Raw genomic sequence first — 21,350 nt, 5'->3', positions numbered from 1 at the left:
CGCTACAATTATTGCTTTTAGTTCTTTGCTAGCATGTGGAGCCATTTTTTGAGGTTAAACAGAATAAGTTATCAAACAAATTTTTAGATTTGGCAATGACAGCGACAATATGTAAATAATAAGTATCCTTCAAAATACACTGCTCAATTTTTTACAAAATACGCTTTAAGAGTCGTATCAGTTTTTTTTAGGAACCAGCTGTACATTGAAGACCACGCGAACACAGTCGTAGTAGAGGAAGACCACAAAAATAGAGGCTAGACAAGATTAAAGCAAGTGGAGAGAAACTGGTATCAAATAGCACAAAGGAAAAAAAGTAGAGACCTCATGGGGAGGACTTTGTCCAGGAGTGGATGCAAACAGTCTGAAGAAAAAGAATAATCATTTGTCGTGGCGTGCACCCAGATGGCTGATTTATCGGTGAACTCTACATACAAACCTCCTGGGGAAGATTTCATGGAACTGACAACTTTAACTACCACAATACCAACTTCATCTTCGCCGATTTTAATTGTCACGGTACTATGGCTAGAGGAAGACTGATTACAATGGTAGCCACTGAACTTACTTTATTATTCAGCTATAGAGGTGTCAGTTAAAAGGCCTCATGTTCACCAGACAATTCTACGTATATATCTCCATTCTCGGGAGTTACATAGGTGTTAGGTGAAACCTACCATCTTCTAGAGAGGAAACGTCAACTTATACACCAAACATCAATTAAGGATAATTTTTGTATTTTTAAACAAAAGATAGGAATACGAACTTCACAGTGGAAAGGTCTCTGGTTTACTAGAACAGAGAGAATCCCTCTAAATAGCAAAATAAAACGAATATATTTTTAAAATCTTTATTTTTTTTTTCATTGTGCATTGGCGTACATAAATAGCTCAAAATAATACATACATATATCACTGGGAAAAATTGTCATACTCTTCAAGAATACTACCTAGACGAGTTAATAAATAGAGTGGTACGAAGCTTTTAAAATAAAAAGAGTGCATGAACCGGTTACAAATTAAGTACAAAAACTAATACAATTCGTATAAAAGATTCCCTAACCTAACTTTTTCTTTATCTACTATTGCATTTTGTTGGCAGACTGAATAAAATCACATTTTTTCCTTCATCAGCTTTTATAGGTTTCCCAATTCTGTAATGTTTACAAAACATCTTTTTTTTTAAATGTTTTTAAAATTAATTAATAACTATATACTAGGCATTTTTTTTTCTAGCAATAACCAGCTTTCATTTTTGTATATACCCATAAAACTTACAATGTTGCCGTGTATTATTTCCCAATAAAAAATGTATTCTAAAAATTGCTTAGAATGAAATAAAACTTGGGAAAACTATAAAAGTCTATTATTTATAGAAGGACTTGACGGAAGCCCTAATATATGTTGTAAAAAGTATCTAAAATTATGTTTAAAAACAACTGGTAAAAAAACTGGGTAACGTTTCTATCGAACTAATGTTATTATTGGCAAGAACTGTCTTTTTCTGCTTCCTATACTAGCATTTCTTTTCGGATTAGAATGTAAAAGAACTGGAAGCTTTAATCAAACAAGAAAAGTGTTGAAACGGAGAGTTAACGACAGAATCGAAGCTTTTATTGTTATCTTTAAAAAACAGGGGGCACTGGAATATAAATAAATACGTATATAACAATTATTCATATGTGAAATAATTACATTATATCTAACAATATATTTATTTAATTTCATCAACATCTAGCATTTATTTTTTATGACCTAGATCATAACTAGAATATCACTATCACTACTAAAATTACAATTACTAAGAAATTTGTAAAAATTTAATGTTTGAAAATAAAAACATCCAATCATAATGAATGAAACCGGCGAAGAAGAAAACTGTAACAGGGGTTTGTCAGTGTTACGTTCGGTTTTTTCCAGTTATTTCTCTGGACTAAAGAAAACATTAAAAGCTTTGTTCAAAAATTATACATTGAAACCTATCAAAGGCCTTTCTACAATTCTAAAAAATCAAAACAAATAATATAAGGTGATAAACACAAAAATAAGGAGTATATACTAAAGTTTACATTATTTTTCGAGGACATTGGGGCTTTAGAACAGTCCATTTACATCCAAATCCAGCTCTATGCTCGATAATAAAAAATATGTTACTTGAATATACTTTATCTTTTGAAAAGAACATTTCAAAGTACACTTTCAAATCCATATACATTATTTCCTTTGTCATGAATAGCTTTTCCTACAAACTCTGATAAAATTAATCCGTCCAAAAATTATTAACAGAACAGTGTAAGTCCACTTTTTGTCATTTACGAGTTACCAACTAGGTAACATTTCAGCGTAATAAATAATGAACCAAGTCCTAGTTCTGATATAATCCGCTAGGCAGAGCAAGTTTTCGTGTTATATGACATATTATTATTTTCTTTCAGAATACTACTGAACCAAGTCCAGTTAGAGCCTTTGGCAGTTTATTACACTTTATATTATTCGAGCGCTCGAGATACTTTGAAAACTGAAAAATTAACAAGAGGAAGTTGAGCCGTAACAGCGGTAAAGAGTACACATCTCGCAATGATAAGGTAACGCAAGCAAAGATATTTTCGTCTGGATATGACTGTAAATACTCCAGAAGTGCCGTGAGAACTGAAATCCTGTGAAAGAAAAATATCACTACTAAGTATTCAGCGAAAAATTTAACTTGCACTTTAAACCTTCTTCAAAGGACACTTGCAGCAACCGTGATAAGTTATTTTAAAAAATCCGTGCTGAAACTGATGAGAAAAAGACAGCCGACTAAGTCAGAAAAAGAACTGCACTTAAGGCGAGCAGAACTGAAAAAAGATCCCGCGGAAGCCTCTCAGGATAAATATGTTTGCACATTTGACCTTCAAATACATTGCCTTTCCCCAAATTTACAACTTAAATAGCATACTATAAGAGCAATCTTTATATCCACAACTTTGGCATTCATTATTTTAATAACAATACTACCTATATGTACGTCTAGGATGAGACTATTGAAGATCTAGTTTCATGCCTTAGGGAACATTTGTAAGAACTTGCCAGGACATTCAAACACGCCATTATGTTTTCTGACTCGTGCATTGGGCAAAACAGGAATATAAAAACTAGCGTTACTCTATTGAAACTTGCTCAAGACTCTCTATTGAATGTGGAAACAACTAATTTAAAATTTATGATACCAAGCTACTCATTCCTTCCCAACGATACTGAATTCGGTATAAAGAGAGCGGCGGAAAGAAACTTGGTATCATCAATGTACCTGATGACTGGTACAACATCACTAAATCTACAAAAGTGAAAAAGCCTCAGTTTGAAGTTGTAAAACTACAACGAGAAGAGTTATTGAGCACAAAACCTCTCGAAAATTCAATCACAAACAGGGAAAAGGACACTGAAAGTAGGCAAATTAATTGGCTTAAAATACAGTGGTTGAGGTTTAAAAAAAGAGTGGCTTTCCAAATAAAAATAAATCTTTTAGTGAAATTTAGAAGTTCGTAAACTTGGAAATCTGAAAAAAGTACAGTAAAAAAGGCTGGAAGACCCGTGAAAGTGCAAACCTTGTTGACTGTACAGTAGGATCAGCGTTACCCAACCAGAAGACAAATGAATTTAGAAAAAGGAGGACATGCTGTCTCTGCTGTATTACATACCCCCTATTCATCATGGACACTTCAGAATCCTTCCAGGGAATCGGCCAACTAGTCAAACTCAGAACAACGAAGCGACTGAAGGAAATGACACCCACGATTCCTTTTTTTATGTCAATTAACTTTTCCTTTCACCTAAAAAGTGATATTTTGTTTTAATATGTCTAACATGATCTCTAAGTAGATGTAAAAATAAAGTGTATCAACAACACTTGGAGTTGGTCCATTATCTTCCTAAAATTCTTCAGAATACGTTTGAACCAAGTCCACTCGGCATTTTGTGGGGTTATTACATGAAATTTCTCCAATAAAAGCAATCTAAATGTCTAAGTTACTCCTTGACTTTTTTAAATTGAATATATACTTAATATTATGAATATCAAAAATGTTAACAGGCAATTGGGCCATAAAGCTTTAACTGTAAACCTCTGTAGCTCAAATGTAGCTAAAGTGAACTTGGTTCACTTGTATTCTGAACCCTCCAATTGCCATTAATACCATTGAAAACTAAGTAATTGGTAAGAAAAATCACTTACCAATTCCAGAATTTCTGGTTTCTTTGTTATTGACTAGTTTACCGGAGTTTATAGGAAAATAATGTGTAACGTATGTGTTAAGAGTGCGATTATTCGAAAAGATGGAACACTTATGGTCTAAACGTTGCTCCTTATGTAATAAAAACATTTTTAGCAGCAGCATTATAAATAATTATAGCTAAATTTTGGTATTGTCGAATTTAATCGGAAATACTTTTTCACAGTCGAAATTTTTGATTGTTTTGTTGAAAAAACCAACAAAAATTGAAAATTTATTTCTCAACTTCTAAAAAATTTCAGTATAAAAAATTGTTTTTAACATTTTCAATTCTTGTCATTTTTTAAAATGTATCTCTTTCCTCTCTTAAATGCTCCAAAAATAAATACTTCCTGTAGTTTCCATCGATCTATCAGACACACCCGTACTCATACCATACTGCCGTCTCTTTAGCGCTTTTCGCGGGCTTCTCCCTCTCGCCATTGGCCGTTTCCTTAGTAACTTCTTCGGTGTGTTGCGGTTGGGGCGTAGATACTCGTTGGGGTTCCCCGATCACTGTAGAAATCCTGTTGTATACCAGCATAGGAGGGGTGTTGGACGTGCGGTTGTTTGGCGGCAAGGGTGGTACCGGAGTGCTGTCTTCTTCCGAGAGATACACGGTACGACGGGTACCTACGGAACCGAGGCTCAAATTGGGGTCTTGCGTGAACATTTGATCGCCTAAAAATTGTTAGATATTATTATATCAATGGTAAAAGATTTACATAATGATAACATGGTATAGTAAAAGTAGTTAGGATTGCTGAATTACTTAATTAATTATAATCTTATAACTATCTTAGTTATAAGATTATCTATCTTAATTATAATCTTATAACTTATAATTATTATATATAGTTATAACCTATATATAACAGGATAGGAATTAATCGAGATAATCGAACGACTGGCAACACCGCCCGTTATCTCCAAATACTGAGCAATGGTGTCTTTGAGACATAAAGTGTGTCTGTGTCTTGAGCCTACTTCCTAGTTTCTTTTAGTTCGTTTTACTGAGTGTTACAGTAGAAAAGTAGTTTGCAAAATATAAATAAAATAACTATTAAAGACATTTCTAAGGTCTAAGGACTGTCACTTAAATCGTTAAAAATGAAAATAAAAACAGCAAGTAACATTAAAACTAGATGGAGATTAGTAGTTTAGTAGACAACATTATAAAACTGAACACACAATAATAATAAATATCGATCACTATCCTCTCAACGTTGAAATTAGTACTTACCAGCGACACTATTTCTATGAGACGTTAAGTCTCTGTACGAAGACCTCCTCATGGCCACCTCATCCCTTGGTTTATGGCCATGAAGGCTTCCCCCACCTGATACACTCCTCTTGAAAGGTTCCACCCTATGTACTGGTGTATCTTCATTACTATTATCCGAATTATTGCCATTAGATTCTCCAGACCCGTCATGTAAAAGAGTGAGCTGCGATTGGGTCAATCGAGCTGCTGTATCTTCATGCCAAGATCTTCGATTCTGAAACAAATTAATTTGTAATCATAAGTCGTTCGCATGTGATTTAGGGTTACTTACTCGACTTGGTACTTTGTTGATGATATCTGAACCTGCTTTTCTTACTCTCCGTACCAATGTTGCACCAAATCCTTTCCTGTAATTAAAAATATTGATAACAATAAGAACATACAATGGTCATTACACAATTTTCCATCCAAGTTTGTCAATTTTGTAGACGTTGCTTCCTTTTCTAAGTTGAAAATGTTGTTTGCTTATCTATTTTCAATATATTTATGTACCCATTAGTGTTGCCTAGGAGTTCATCCGTCTATGGCCCATTTCGTCTCCTGTTTTATAACCAATACATGTCCCAACGTATTGCTCGACGACCAGTAGTAAAATTATGATACTTTCCTTTGTCGTTGGTACTTAAATATTTTAAAAGCAATTCGGTTTTGGAAGAAGTGTTACACCAGTTATGAAATAATAGTACCTTACTTTCTATCTGATAGATGCATAGATCAATAGTACCGTTTGGAAGATACTGAAGTAGAGCTGTTGCACCAAAAGCTCCTTATTTCCATTATATCACTATTCTTCTTCTTCTTTAGATGACCCTCTCTATCACCGATGTTTTTCAATAATTACAGCAAATTGGTCTCTGTTTTCTGAGGTTCTTAGTGGTGAATGTGTATCCATGCTTCTCCATTGTGTTACGTTTTTAAACAGGAGCATTTTCTTCTTTCCAGGACTCCTTTTTCCTATTTTTTCTTTAATCTTTTCTTACATTATGAGACACAAAAGGTTGTGTCACCCCTCGATATACATCAATAGTAAATGATATAAACATATTAATAGTAACTGAAGGCAAAGAAGAGCTGTTGAAACTAAGACCCTTTAATTCCATTATATTGCTAGTATATTATAATAAATACAGTAATAGTACTTTTGAAAAATCCAACTTAACCATATTAAAACACACAATAGTACCTTTTTGAAAGATTCCGGAGTACCAATGATTTCAAAAGGTACTTTACTATCTTCCGGTTACTTAAATACTTATGAAATACTTACTTTTTAGAAGATGCGTTATCGAGCTTCCTATAATGTTCCATAATCTTCTCCTCTAGTTTTTCCTTCTGTCTACAAAGGTTATTGACTTTGTCGGTGTAAAGTTTTTCTTCGATGTGGTAGTGTTGTTTGTCTTCTAGCGAATGGGTTAGAAGGGAGTGATATTGGGAGAGAAGCTGCGAAACGTGGTCCATGAGTGCTCTTCTGTCAGAGTCCAAGGAGTGGTTCATTTCAAATAACATCTAAAAGTAAAAAAAGAACATTAATAAATATATAAATAATAGAAATATTCATATAAAAGCTAGTAAAGAAAATATGGTTTTTCCTGATAACAACAGTTCAGCTGAGAAATTCTTTTCTTGGTTAATCAAAATACTTATGTTTCTGATGTTACACGCCTTAGAATTTTTGTTTCTTCTTCTATAGCCACCTCCGAATCAGTCTGCTAGGGTTACGTTCAGGTTTTTATTTGAGAAATTGAGATATAGTTAAGCTTAAGCTACGCCTCTGATCCGCTAATTCTACGATGCTCTGACGTCATGTCCAATCTAGAGGCCTGTGAAAGCATTCGAAGCAATAATTAACCGGCGCCCAGAACTAAATTCTATACGCAATGGCGCACAATATAAATGAGAGAAATTAAATTGTAGAGAATTATGGTTCTGAAGCTATTTTCTTGTAGCATCTTAAAGTAATTACTATTTTAATGGGAATAAGCCACAATTGAAGTTTAAAATACTTTGTTTATTGACGTTTCAATTTTCACTTCGGAAATCGTTATCAAAATACAAAAATTAATAAATATTAAACAAATTTTGTTTTTTTTTGTTACTTGGAGATTTTTTTTAGAGAATTAGTTGATAATATAAATTTGTATCATTCATTCAATATTGTTAAAAAGAGTGTGTAACCGCCAAAGGTGTTGACGAGGTATGACTTATTCAGAAATAGTATCAAAGGATACAATTAAAATGGCAAACAGAGAAAAATACTCACGTCACATTTTTGCTGCAGCTTGGCATTATCTAACTGTAGACCTGCCATTCTGTCAGACCTAAGATTGAGCTCGCCTTGCATTTCTGTTCGGCCCAGCCTCAGATTTCTAGATTCAGTTCGCAAATTTTTTAATTCCTCTTGTACAGCTCGGTATTCCTGTTTTAGTCTCTCGCTGGCCGTGAAGAGGTTTCTAAAATCGTCCTACAAAACATAACAACATAAAAAATGTACCAAACATATAAAGACAATTATTTTACCTTCAATTTTGAATGTTCTGCCCTCAAATTTCCTAAACTCTTAGCGTCATTCTTTAAAATATCCTTCTCAGCTTCCAGATCGGCGATTTTGCTTTCCAAATTATTGTTCCTTTCTTTGATCGACCTCATTTCTGATCGTAAGTCTCTCGCAACTTTTTTAAGGTTCTCTTGTTCGTTTTTGGCTTCCTCATACTCCAAACTTAGCTGTTCGTGGATGGTTCTGAGGGTCACTTGGTCCAACAGAAGAGTGTCATGTTGGTTGTTTTGTAGTTGCTGTTTTTTACATAACTAAAACATATTAGAAATTATTAGTAGAACTCAATAGCAAAAGAAACAAATTCAAACTAAGAACTGTTCACTTAAAAAATGTATAAATCCTGCCTGATCTTAGTATAGAACTTTACATTTGAATGAAATATTGCTATATTTTTCCAGTTTGACTGTATGAAATGGAAGCATGGACTCTGAGTGGTTTTTCTTCCGAATCCCTGCTATCTAATTTACTCTTTTGTACCTATTGAACCTATCATATTTTCTGTTAAAGTTTGCCATTTCTTCACATTGTTTTTTAATCCATATTCCTTTGGCATCTTCAAGTCTTCTTTTGATGTTTCTATCTAATTTTTGTATGTTGCTGCAGATGGTTTTTTTACTCTCGGCTTTAGTCCATTATCCTCAACAACTGGTGTAAGATCAGAATTTCGAATATGTGAAGTTAGGTTATAAAATGGTTCAAATGCAAAAGCATGCTATTTGGAAAAAGTTTTTAGTAATTTTAATGTTTACACAAAAAATCAAACGGTTAAAGAAATCTAAGTTTCATGTCAACAATTAAACAAATTAAGAGGCCATTCAGATGGTTGTCCAAATTGTACTTACTAGAACTTTCCTTAATAACTTAACCTTCTGTAAAAATATACAAGTTACATTAAACTCTAATAAGTTTCACTTTTATTTTAATATAAAGTATATCACAAGTTGACGTTTTCCAACTTTTAAGATATTTGACAAACACTAACTAGAAAATATCAAATATGTATATTAGAGTACCACAAGATAACATTTTAGAGATTGGATTCACTAATGTTGCTTACCTCATCTTTTTCAGCGACTAATTGACTGTTTGCGAGCTGCAGAGCTGTCTGTTGAGTTTGTAGGGAGTTAATTTGGGACCTTAGAGTGGAAACATCAACTTTTAATGTTGCGTTTTCGTTTTGTAGAATGTCATTGGATATTTGTAGGTTAGATATCTCTGCCAGAAGCTTTTCACACTGGTTGTCTCTTTCCTCCACTACACTCTGTCTTACCATCTCAGTTTCTCCCAGGAGATCTTTCACCATGGGACCTAATAGAAAAAAAAATGTTACTGTGAGTTTACGAGGAAAAAAATGGAGAAACACATGTAAAATGAGACATATTATTAAATAAAACATGTATTTTGAGATAAAGAAATCAATTGCTTACCAATAATCTTCAATAATTCATTGTTATCTAACATCTTCTCTATCACAACAGCAACATCATGGTCCAGTACCTCAGCATTCAATCCCAACTTATCAAGATTGTTCTTCAGTTTCTCACTGGTAACTTTTTCGTTAACGAGATCTTTTTGCAGCGTCGCTATTGTTTCTTTGTTGATGGAAGATTGTGAAATCAATTCTTGAGCTTTTTTTTCTAGTTCTTGCAACTTTTCTACCTGTATATTCAAGTCTTTGTTTTCTTTGGTCATTCGTTCGATGTCTTTCTCTTGCCTGTTAATTTTGTCTGTGTACTCATCAACACACACATCTTTAGTCTAAAAGAAGACAGTAAACATTACCAAATATCACAAAAATCAACACAATAAACAAAATGTAGACTACAGATCACTGCAGTTGCAGATTTAAGACATCTATATTTTCATTGTTAACTTTTCTTGCCAATAAACATTAAGAGACTGACATCTTTGTAGCAATTGCCCATTTAAACCCAATTTAAAATTGTATAACACTAATATATGACATACTCACCTCTAAAACCTCTTTCAGCCTACCAATCTCCTTCGTCATGTTGTTATTTTCCTTCTCCAACATCTCTACCCTTTCTTTCATCTTACTGGCAGATTTTTCAAATTCTTTCCACTTATCAGATTCTGCTTGAAGAACCAAAAGTTGTTCAGATACTTCAGAAAGAGATTTTTCGGCGTCATCAGCGCGTTTTTTGATCGTATCACACAAAAGTTGAACTCTTTGCTTTTCTTTTGTAACATGCTCGATGTTGTTTTCCATTTCGCCGATACGAGCACGTTCATTGCTCAGTTCTTGGTTCTGCCTCTCAGATATAACCTACAAAATAAAAAAATATATAGCAAAATATTGATATAACCAGATATATTTTACCTTTTGAGTTTCTAAGGAGTCTTGTAACTTCCTAGTCTCCTGTATAGCGTTCTTAAATAGATTCTCCAGTTCTCCATTCTGCTGAGTCAGCCTGTCACAGCTTTCCTCCAACTGCTCACACCTAATCGCCAATTTTTTCTTCTCCTTTTCCAGTTCTAAGATCTTACTAGCGCTTTCTAAGAAACTGTTCTCCTTTAGAGCATCTATGGTTGATAATAGGCGTTTGTTTTCTAGTTCAAGCTTCAAAGCTCGCGCCTGCGCATTACTGGTGAGTTGTTCTGACAAGCTGTTATCGCCTGAGTTTGATTCTTCTATGTCTGAATCGAGGGAGGTGTTAAGACAGGTGGATTCTTGAAGGGCAGCCTTAGTGAGCTGCTGAAGTTGTAGATTTTCATCTAGTAGCTCTTGGATCTTTTCTTTAGCTGCATCCCTCTCCTTTAAAGCAACAAAACAACATCATTATTGAAGTTATATATGGTTAAATGCTCAAATAAATTAAGTTTAATCAAATAAAAGGCAGATATCGAGCATAGTTTTTTATTATTATTCTTATTTTGGGAAAGATTTAATAAAAACTGTGCTCGATATCTGCCTTTTATTTGATTAAAAAACATTATTGGTACAACAAAGATTCTATATACTTACCAGCACGATATCATTGATTGCTTGCTTTGCAGTCAACAACTCTGCTTCTAACTCTAACATATGATCGCCCCTTTGCCTCGCCCTTGCCAATTGAGTTTCCAGCATTTCCCGGGTTTCTAAAAGTACTTTATTGTCCTCTCTAAGTTCATCCACTCTAACTTTATAGAATTCTGCATCTGCAAGTCTTTCCCTGTAACGTTGGACTTCGATTTCCAGCCTGTCTGCCCTTTCAATTTTCTCTCTCATAGAATCTACTTCATCTCTGTAAGCTTTCACTCTTCTGGCTTCTGTTAGTAATTCCGAATTCTACAAAGGCAAGAATTTTATATTAATTTTTTAAAAATATGTAAACTATTTGGAGGAATAGTGTAATTAATCTGATTTAAGTCCAAAGATAATCCCCTTGGTGTATTTTTGACGTCGATTACATCCATTACATTACATCCACTAGTTTGAATTGATTATAAAAGCATCAATTTAAATGGTACACTGTGATCTCTCATATTTGAAAATATTTGAAGCATTGATAAAAATAAATGAAAATATGGAATTAAGTGATAATAACATTCTCTAAATTTATTTAGTGATTTTTGATTTTGTATATTTGGGGTGTGATGCTAGTTTGCCTCCATGTGGTTCACTCTAGGTAATACTAAATGAATTAGCTAAATTTCGTGGCAGACGAGCGAGACAAATTCCTTCCAACATCACAGATCACAAACATTAATCAAACCTATACTAACCTAACCTAACTTCATTGTAAATCTTGTAAATATATGGCAAAAAGCCAAGTGTTGCAGAAAATCCTACACAATAATTAGCTAATTACTGGGAGCCATGTAAGATAAACATTACAGTATCGCACCCTACACTCGAAGCCATATTGAAAATGGTTTCCTGCTTACTAGATACAATGAAAATAATATACATAAAGTGATCATGAAAATTGGTGGGATTACCATGGTTACCATATAAACTCCCAGTCACTACATGATAATAAGAAGTGGTAAAGACTCATCCACAAACTACTATATAAATCAGCTACTTTAACAGCCACCATAAAATGTGGAAGTATACCACAAATGATAAAAATGGAGAAGCACTGCTCAAAGGATCTGAAGAGCAAAACATATATCTAGTTTTTGATGCCAAAGACAGAGGTACATTTAATCAACTGCATGAAGCTGGGATAAAGGGACATAACTCACATCTATGATTTGTCATAAAAGATACCAATGATAGACAGCTGAGAAAAGTGTCCTGGTAAACTTCCTGCATATTAAATATCATCCTGTGGTTATCACCATCAGCATATCAATCCCAATAATCAGATCACATCCTTGACCTAGGTGGAATCTTAAAAAAGAAGCTTCAAAAAAGTTCTCTGAACAACTAGACCATACCTTGAGATGCATCTCACCAAACAGCAAAAATGACAAGAGATTTGTGAGTGTGGTAATAAGCACTGTAAAGGAAACCATCCCTAGGGGGTATCACACAGAATATGTGTGCAGATAGACTGAAATGTGTTAACACTCTCAGCTGTCACAGTCTATCAAAAATAGTGACTGAGAATTAGTCAACAAGTTTTTACACAACATCGATACATCTACATGCCAAAAATACATAAGGTATTCTTGCTTCCTCAATAGAATTGGATGATGTATTGTCATCAAGTTTAATAAGTGTAATGCTAAGCTATCATAAGTATTTTTTTTTAATTTTTAACATTTTGCCTGTAATATGAATTCTTCCTCTGTGAAGTTTGTAGGAAAATGTATTTATAACATTATTGTAATGCAACAATTAAGGTAAATATTTAATATTTCATACAAGGGATACTTTTATACTATTTCATAAATGGTTTTTAAAAATATTTACATGTTTATGCCAATCATAAGTATTTGTTATAAATTATACTAAAAGTTGAAAAACAATTTTTAGTTTGAAAGGTTACCTGTTAAATGCAGGCCAACTAATATATCACCATAATTTCATAATTTAATATATAAATAAATATAAAAAATGAAAAAAATATTCATATACTTACATCGGATTTAAGTTTTGCTACCAAATTCTTGGCGTGTTCCAATTCTTCCTTGCATTCTGCTAAAATTTCAGTCTTTTCCTCCCTGTAACAAAAAAAAACTGCTGTCAAAGCACAGATCATAAAATAGAGAGAATAATATACATATTAGCAGATTCTAAAATATGCAAGATTAAGAATAGTTTTTACAAAATGTATAAACATCACAGATATAGAGTAAAACATAACAAATCAAGAAAATAACCTTAGCCAGACAAATCAAGAAAAACAATTCAAAGATAGTATATTTGCTTTATCTGCTTTTATGAAGAAAGTTTTTTGTGCAAGAGATCCACATTCTAAAAAGTATATGAAAGCAACTCACTGAACTGAACCATAAAATTTAAAGTTTATTTTAACTGAGTATTTTCTTTGGTTGGCATTAAAAAAAATGTCAATACACAGACCTCAAGACTAATAACAAAAATTTAGTATAATAAAACATACAGAGAGCTATAGAAAGCCACTTAACCATACTCACAGTTCCTGTCTCTGTTTCCTCATCCTGGCTTTCCAATCTGCCAGCTCCACAGCTAAATGGTTGGACTCTACTCCCTGGTTGCTTGCATTTTGTGCAGAGCCTAAAGAGGATGTCTCCTGGCCTAGATCTGTGACCCATTGCTGGACCAGTTTTTCTCTTTCTCCTGTAAGATTTCTTATGTGGTAGTATAGTTTCTGTGGCTCTTGATCTGTCCAATCTAGGGTGAGGACTATGCATTGGTCATCAGTAACCTACAAATATAAATTTATAAATATTATATTTTGGCCAGACATAACACATTTTAAAAAGTGAGTATCATTTATATTTCATTGATCTTACATTTTCTGTGTATCTTTTCTGGATCTGCTACCTTGATTTATTAATTACCTTCAATTCCCAATTCATATTTAGATAATTCCTATTTAGTCTGTCTTGTCTTAAATAATATGTATCACCAACAAATCTTTATCTGCCTATAAAACCTTAAACTGTTGGAAATACTCACCCTCTTAATACATTCAACAATGTCATGTTGATCATCAAGAGATTGCTCCTTAATTTTGGATATAAATATCTCCTTTGTGGGCCCCTGCACTGCACACCCTAGCAAGAGCAAAATCAACAGCTTCAGCTGCTCTAGAGCGTTCTGAGAAGCAGGTGCTCTGCCCAATATCACACAATCAGGAACAGAAATTACGATCTGTCCCAATTCATCTTCATACACAGTTCTTATATTCTTTATAATGCAATGGAAGATCTTCGTCCTAGCTGCCGTTATACTGAGACCTTGTAAATTTGAAGTGGAAGGCACTGGTTGCGACGGTTCGGGGTCTATTTGAAGAAGCACTTCGTTGATTGGGGCTCCGTCGAAAAATGTTTCGTATACTTGCAAGGTTTCGGGCCTCTTGACACAAGTAGAGAGCTAAAAATAACGTTATTAGCATAATTTGCATGTTGTTTTGGATGTTTCATACCCATTTTACAAGGGGTCCTGTAAGAAATTCTTCTATATCACAAGCTGAGGCTGCCATAATAAATAATATCTACAAGGCTGCTTTTTATTGCGATAGTCTAAGTCTTTTTCATCGTTGTGCATGGTTTTTAACATAAAAGAAACTCATGTAAATGTGCTCAAAAGCAAATAAACAAAAGCTCAAGTGGTTTTTAACAATGCTTGTCACTTCATTTTCAATGACACTGACATGAGGACATGACAGACCCTAGAAATCGTGAGAACAACAGTAGAACATGAGCTACAAACAGCAGGAAAAGTGTTTTACTTAATGATTATTGTCAAAAATCCAGGCTTTTAACGTAATATGAACTAATATATTCTTAATTAAATAAATTGGGTTCTATTGATAGATACAAAACATATTTTTAACATCTTACATCTCATCACTAAAGCGAAATGCATAGCATTTATTGGTGTATAAAGGAGATAGCAGATCGAAAATTACAATAAAAATAAATACGTAAATATTTTAATGAAATCTGTAATAAATCTCAATATTTAATATTATTTAACATGCGTTAAGTAAGAATATATTATTCATCATTTTCTATGTCCTATTTTTATTATTATTTCTTAATATTAGTCTATTTAGTAGTTCCTAGACTAGATGGCTCCATCAACAATGGTATAAAACTTGACTTTAGATTCGATAAAAATGACAGTGGAGTTTTGACGTTTTGTCGTTAGATGTCCTAGCACGAAATTTAAAGTGAAAACACATGCGAAAGTGCGGAAAAATCGGATTTTCAAATCTATTTTGGAATTTGAAACTAGTGCAGCGCTTTCTTTCAATAATGTAAGTAAATTTATAGTTGTACATTATGATTACATGCATGGTGCATGTTATGGCTAAACATCCAACTTATTTTTGAACCAATTATTTAAGTTGCTACTAATTTCAAGTTTAAAATGAGAGAAAATTACTGCTGTTTTAAAATATTAAAATCTTTGTTGAGCATTGAAAACAAACAACGTGCGTTTTATATCTTTACTGTACGTTTTGTTTACCAAAATTAAGGTACAATTTAGTTATTAAAATTAGTTTAGTTATTAAAATTTTTCGATTGAAGACCAAGGAATAATTATATAGGTATTATATTAAAAAAATATTTATAGCAATAATATATATGTTATAAACAGATGCAAAAATTTAGACAAATTGTTTCATTATCAAGTACTTTGGCGAGTAGAAATCAAGATGTTTTTGTTAAAGTAAAATGGAAGAAACTTTAGAGAGAGTGTAGTAATTGGAAAAGTATGACAATATTTAACATACCAAGCCAATAATAGTTATTATTAAATTAAGTCGATTTAAATGTACTCTATCAAAAGTTTGACTGAACTCTACAAATCGAGTACATACGTCTTACTAACTTCCCTGGAATTTGGCACGACCTAAAACTTTGGAAGGCTATCAAAAATTAATAATTAACGAATTATAGAACGAAATTAGTATCACTAATGGTCAATATGATCGAGCGATTAATAGAAGTTAGATCTAAAAAATATCATAACCCCTAGAAATTTTAATATGTTAGCAGAACATGGTTACTGGGTTTGCTAAAAACGGTGAAGAAAGGGGGCAGTTGAAAATTGCTTTTTGAAAAGTATTCGTTATCATAATATACTAGAAACTACTAGATCTTTTATGCATTCATAAGAAAATCTACCTCAATACTTATGGACAGAAATTATAACCACAACGGCCTATAGGTATATTAAATAAGGCGTTATAGTTTGAAAACTATTTTCTAAATACTATTTAATATTTCTCAAAACATTTTTACTACAATTTCAGTTCAGAATACATTTGAATCGCTTATTTCAGAAACTACTTAAGTCACATTCGGACAGTTTGCAGGAGATTTTTTTTTTTTTGAGAAAGAAACGTTTTGAGAGTTTATCTGAACATCTTCACTAAAAGTGAAGTTTGAAGTTAATAGATTAGACCTAATTTAAGAATTTATCAAAAACAAAAGCATTCTAAATCGTTACTAAACTCTTTATAAACATTTTTAAAATGGACTTAGGTTGTTTCAGTGATGAAATGTCAGGTTTCAAAACAAAAGTATTTATTACTAAACAATTTTAATATCATACAGTTTATTTTGTCACTTCCTTGGATTTTTTCTTAGTTTCTGATGTTTCAATAATATTTTCGTAAAATGGTTTGAAAAGGTTGCTCCACCCATTGAAGCAGTGTGGTCAAATTTTCTTTTTTGGCCTCAGTATTGGAATTTTGTCTTTATACGCCTTTTGAGCAGTGGCGGGTCCAAGGGGGTGGGGTCACGGGGGTGATGACCACCCCCAAAACAAAATTAAATATCTGTCAAATAATCCTAAAAAAAAATAATTTAAAACCCATCAACCCTATAAGCAAGAAGTCAAGAGTTGAAATTATTCAGACTCATTTATTCTAGGGGTAAGTGTAGAATTATACGCACGCCTTTTTAAATTGCTCCTTAAAAAAATCAACAATTCTAAATACAGTAATACCTCAACTAAGACTCCCACGAATTCAGAGTTACCCGATTTTCAAATTTTGTCAATTCGTCATTTGAGTGCCAGGTAATCGTTCCATTATCGATGAGATTGAATTACCGCACCGCCCACAGATTATTGCTCATTTAATGTACATGACATGACTTTTCGCACCTTTTTATTTTGTATTAGGTATTTCTTATCTTCATTTTTGTCTACGAATTGGTTGTTTGTAATTTGAATATGTATTATAATTGTTGAGACTGTGTGCTACATTTTATAATTTATCTATAATAAATATCAAAGTGAATATTGTTGTTGCATTAGCTCTGTCTGATACGTTATGTAATCTGTGCCTTCTAAAGCAAAAATCTGAATTTGGTTTCGAAAATTAGTTTACGGATTTATTTATCAGATGTCGCTATTGCGTCCAGATCGAAGCCATTTTAGTGTTGCTTCTACTATAACAGGAAATATTGTTTTCACGTTCATAGGGTTTGTAAATAGCCGCTCCGAAGATCCCTTTTAGGGTGAAATACGTATAAGCGGATACACACACGCACTATACGTGAAATCAAATCTAAACTGTCTTTCCTTTTATAAAATTATATAATATTTACTTATCTTATTCTTATAGTATTTTTAATCACTGAACTTTTATTTACCACTCATTGCCGACTGTTGCTGACAATTCGTAAGAAAAGTTTCAATAACGAGTAAAAAAATATTTCACTCACTTATAGCCTAATATGCCTAATTATAGAAATAACTACTCCTTAATTATATTATATTTTTTGTTGAATAAATTAATTTAAATAAAATGCTGTTTACACTTCTTCTTCTTCATTACGGAGGTTTCTTCTTCATTACGGAAGGGTGGCTATAACTACAGCAAATTGATCTCTATCTTGAGCTGTTCTTAATATCGAATGTGTGTCCATGCCTGTCCAGTCTCTTACATTCTTCAGCCAGGAGTATTTTTTTTCTTCCTGGACCTCTTTTTTCTTCTACTTTCTCTTCCAGTATGAGTCGTAGAAAGTTCTATTTTTCTTCTCTGTAAATATGTCCTAGATAACTCGTTTTTCTGTTGTTTACAATATTTAGGAGTTCTCTCTCAGTCCTCATTCTTCTCAGCACCTCGTTATTGGTCACGTGCTCTGTCCACGATATCTTCAGCATCCTTCGAAAAACACATTTCAAAGGCTTCTATACGCTTCATACTTGTATTTCCGAGAGTCCATGTTTCCACTCCGTATAGCAATAAGGAATAAATGAAAGTTTTTACAAATTGATATCGGATATAACGATAAGATAGAGTTTATTAGGAATGTTAAATACATTTATTAATGTTTACACTTACATTGAGTTATTGCATTTAAATTACTTAACTTTGGTTTGTACTTATTTATCCTTGGTTTGTTCTTAATTTTGTAGCTATAGGATAGGTGAGTTTAAATTAATTGTCTTTATAATACCTAGCTTAAATTGACAGTCCTTGATTTTTCAGTATTTATATTTTAATAACTTTCCTTTGGTTTAATAGTCTTGTACACTTGATTTTACTGTCATAGAGTATGTGGGTTTAAATTATTTTTTTTTGTTTAAGTTTAATGTTGTACCTTTCTTTGCACCCGTAGGGTATTTGGGTTTTAATAACTTCTCATTGGTTTAATATATCGCTTAAAATAATTATTGAGAAAATGGTTCCCTTACATGAGGCACAAATCATATCAATCGTAAAGGTGCAAAAATCTAAATCCTATATCAAAATCTAAATCCTGTATCAAAATCACCCTCAAGACCCATGACCCCCCCCTAAAAAAATTTCTGGATCCACCACTGCAGTTTTGAATTGGCATTTTAACTGTGACATTTGACATTGCTTGCTTTTTTAATGGAAACATTGAAGATACTCTATATCGCACCATTAATGTATTCACTAGCTCGAATACTGCCGGGAGCATCAACGCTGTAGACAAAATGATGCAATTTGGAAATTGAGAACGAAATTTGTTGGTTCGTTGTTAACTTCTGTGTCTTGGTCGACGCACATGCAGATGTAGGAAAAATTGTTAAATCTGCCTTTATCGGTTAAAGCCAAACACATTCTTGTACCGCAGTGGTTTTTGTTTTGACCTGGGCAGTTGCCAGAAAACAGGTGTAGTTTTTTTACATCTATTCCAATATATTTTTCAATATAATCTAATAGAAAGCTGTAGACTTCATTTGGGCTTTTTCATGCTTCTGTGTCGTGGTAAATATAAAGAACGAATTTTCGTGACTTAATATTGGTGATGCAAAAAACATTAACGGTAAGCTGCGATAGATAAAATAGGTCTTGTACAGGAATTCTAGGAAGTGAAAGGCTCTGCATAAAATCGAAGGCGATTGCTTTTACATCATCTCTTTGAATGCTTTCCTTAACTTATTATTTAGGGCAGTGTACGATTTTTTTGGCAACCGCTACTTTTTTGCTGCTTCTCCAAGACTAGGCCTTCTAATTTTTAAATTAAGCTCCTCACAGGCATTGCATGTGTCAATTTGTGGCCTACCAAAATGTAGGTTAAAATTTTCATGAAAAAATTTATTGTAGTAACTGTATTTTACTGTAGGGGAGGGTGTTCCACAGCGAAACATGTTCCACACTGAAACAAAGAGATTTTAAAATTCAAATACCGCGCCAAATCAACGCAACCTTCGCTTCAGAGAAGTTCCCGCCGTCCTCTACTTGTTATCTTAACCTCAGTGTGGGTAAATCCATGATACTATGATTAAGAAGATAAGATATTGCGCATAAGTCGTGACGTAATTGGAGACTTGCACGTTCATAATGACAGTTTTTTGTATGTGTCAATAAATAATCTTTATTAAATAGTTTGGAGATATCTTTTTGTGTACGATTATTGTAATTATTAAACCTTTATTTAATATTATTATTTTGCTAATTAAATAATTTCATCACAGAATGCATAAAAATCCCATTTAACTTTAACAAAAATTCAAATCTGATCTCCAATGACGACATGCGCGAACACGACCGATTTTGTGCTACGGGAAGATCCTATCTTGTTAGTCATAGTATCATGGGTAAATCCGCCGTTCTGTTGCGACGAAAAAAATATTGTTTTTCTGGTTCCAAAATTTTAAGTGATATATTTTCAACCCGGTAAGTCTCCAATTATTTAATTTAATATTTGCTAAGAACGTTGCGGGGTAAGATACATAATTGATTGATGATTTTTGAAATTTGCGGCATTTTGAATGTTTTAGGTTAGGTTGTTAAGTTAATTGTTGGGAAAAGTGCTTAATGGTCCAGATTGAAACAAGTCCATGTGGGGCACAGTGAAACATGTTTCACTGTACCCCATGACACATGCAACAATGTTTTAATTATTTATTTTTTAGTTGTCATCAGTCAGTTGTTTAAGATGGCTCGTAACCGTAAGCGCAAAACAAACATTGGCACTTTTAGTCAAGAGCAGATGAAAGCAGCTGTGCGTCTCGTTGTTCAAGAAAATCTGCCTATAAGACGAGCAGCCGAATTACAAGGTGTTGCCTATGTTACTTTGTTTATATAAGAAATCAGATGCATTTAAGTAACTTTTTCTCTTATATGATGCACTATTTTTCATTTCTAAAAATAGTTTTTTTTTTATTTTAGGTATGTACGCAAAGTTAAAGCGAACCCCGATTCAGACACTGTTTTTCGTCCCAAATATGATGTGAGGTTAATTTTTACACATGATGAAGAGAAAACCTTAGTTGACTATATTTTGACCTCTGCAAAGATGTGCTATGGACTTACTCCACTGGAATGCCGCAAGCTTGCGTTTGAGTCAGCAATAAAAAACAATAAGGAAATCCCTAATAATTGGAAAGAACAAAAAATGGCAGGTAGAGGTATTTTGGCTTCAGGAAAAGGCATCCAGAATTAAGTTGTCGAAAACCAGAAGCTTGTAGTTTATCCCGTTCTACTGCGTTTAACAGGCACAATGTTTCAACTTTTTTCAAAAATCTTGAAACAGTTCTTAAGCGTGAGTCTCGTTTTAGTGATGGCAGTAGAGTCTTTAATTTAGACGAAACTGGAACCACCACAGTTCATGCTCCTCCTAAAATTCTTGCTAAAAAAGGTATGAAACAGGTCTCTCAATGTACTAGTGGGGATAGAGGGGTTCTTGTAACGACCTGCAGTATCATTTGTGCTGGTGGTTAT

At 33.1% G+C, this 21,350-nt stretch overlaps 2 protein-coding genes across 3 annotated transcripts in view; one reads left to right on the top strand and one right to left on the bottom strand.

The window, feature by feature from the left end:
- Positions 1-838: 838 nt before the first annotated feature.
- Girdin (protein girdin) lies at positions 839-14,834 on the bottom strand. 2 transcript variants are annotated; one of them, XM_072538869.1, is made up of 16 exons: positions 14,616-14,834; positions 14,147-14,563; positions 13,642-13,892; positions 13,125-13,206; positions 11,075-11,380; positions 10,430-10,864; positions 10,061-10,375; positions 9,516-9,846; positions 9,146-9,396; positions 8,931-8,957; positions 8,052-8,339; positions 7,795-7,995; positions 6,802-7,040; positions 5,806-5,881; positions 5,493-5,748; positions 839-4,930 (listed from the first exon to the last, which is right to left on the bottom strand). In XM_072538869.1, the coding sequence occupies exons 1-16, from the start codon at positions 14,670-14,672 to the stop codon at positions 4,623-4,625; spliced, it is 3,840 nt and encodes a 1,279-aa protein (XP_072394970.1). In that variant the 5' UTR covers positions 14,673-14,834; the 3' UTR covers positions 839-4,622. The 2 variants fall into 2 exon arrangements, with proteins under 2 accessions (XP_072394970.1, XP_072394977.1); XM_072538876.1 differs by lacking the exon at positions 8,931-8,957.
- A 533-nt stretch (positions 14,835-15,367) lies between these two features.
- hh (hedgehog signaling protein) overlaps positions 15,368-21,350 on the top strand; it is a 262,519-nt gene continuing 256,536 nt past the window's right edge. Inside the window, exon 1 of the mRNA XM_072538884.1 lies at positions 15,368-15,452. The gene's annotated coding sequence lies outside the window, so the exon portion shown is untranslated. The remainder of the gene's footprint in view (positions 15,453-21,350) is intronic.

This window comes from Diabrotica undecimpunctata, chromosome 1, assembly GCF_040954645.1.
Source record: "Diabrotica undecimpunctata isolate CICGRU chromosome 1, icDiaUnde3, whole genome shotgun sequence".
In the NCBI taxonomy this organism is placed as follows: Eukaryota; Metazoa; Arthropoda; class Insecta; order Coleoptera; family Chrysomelidae; genus Diabrotica; species Diabrotica undecimpunctata.
The sequence above is the reverse complement of the archived record's forward strand: the minus strand, read 5'-3'. Positions and strand labels throughout refer to the sequence as shown.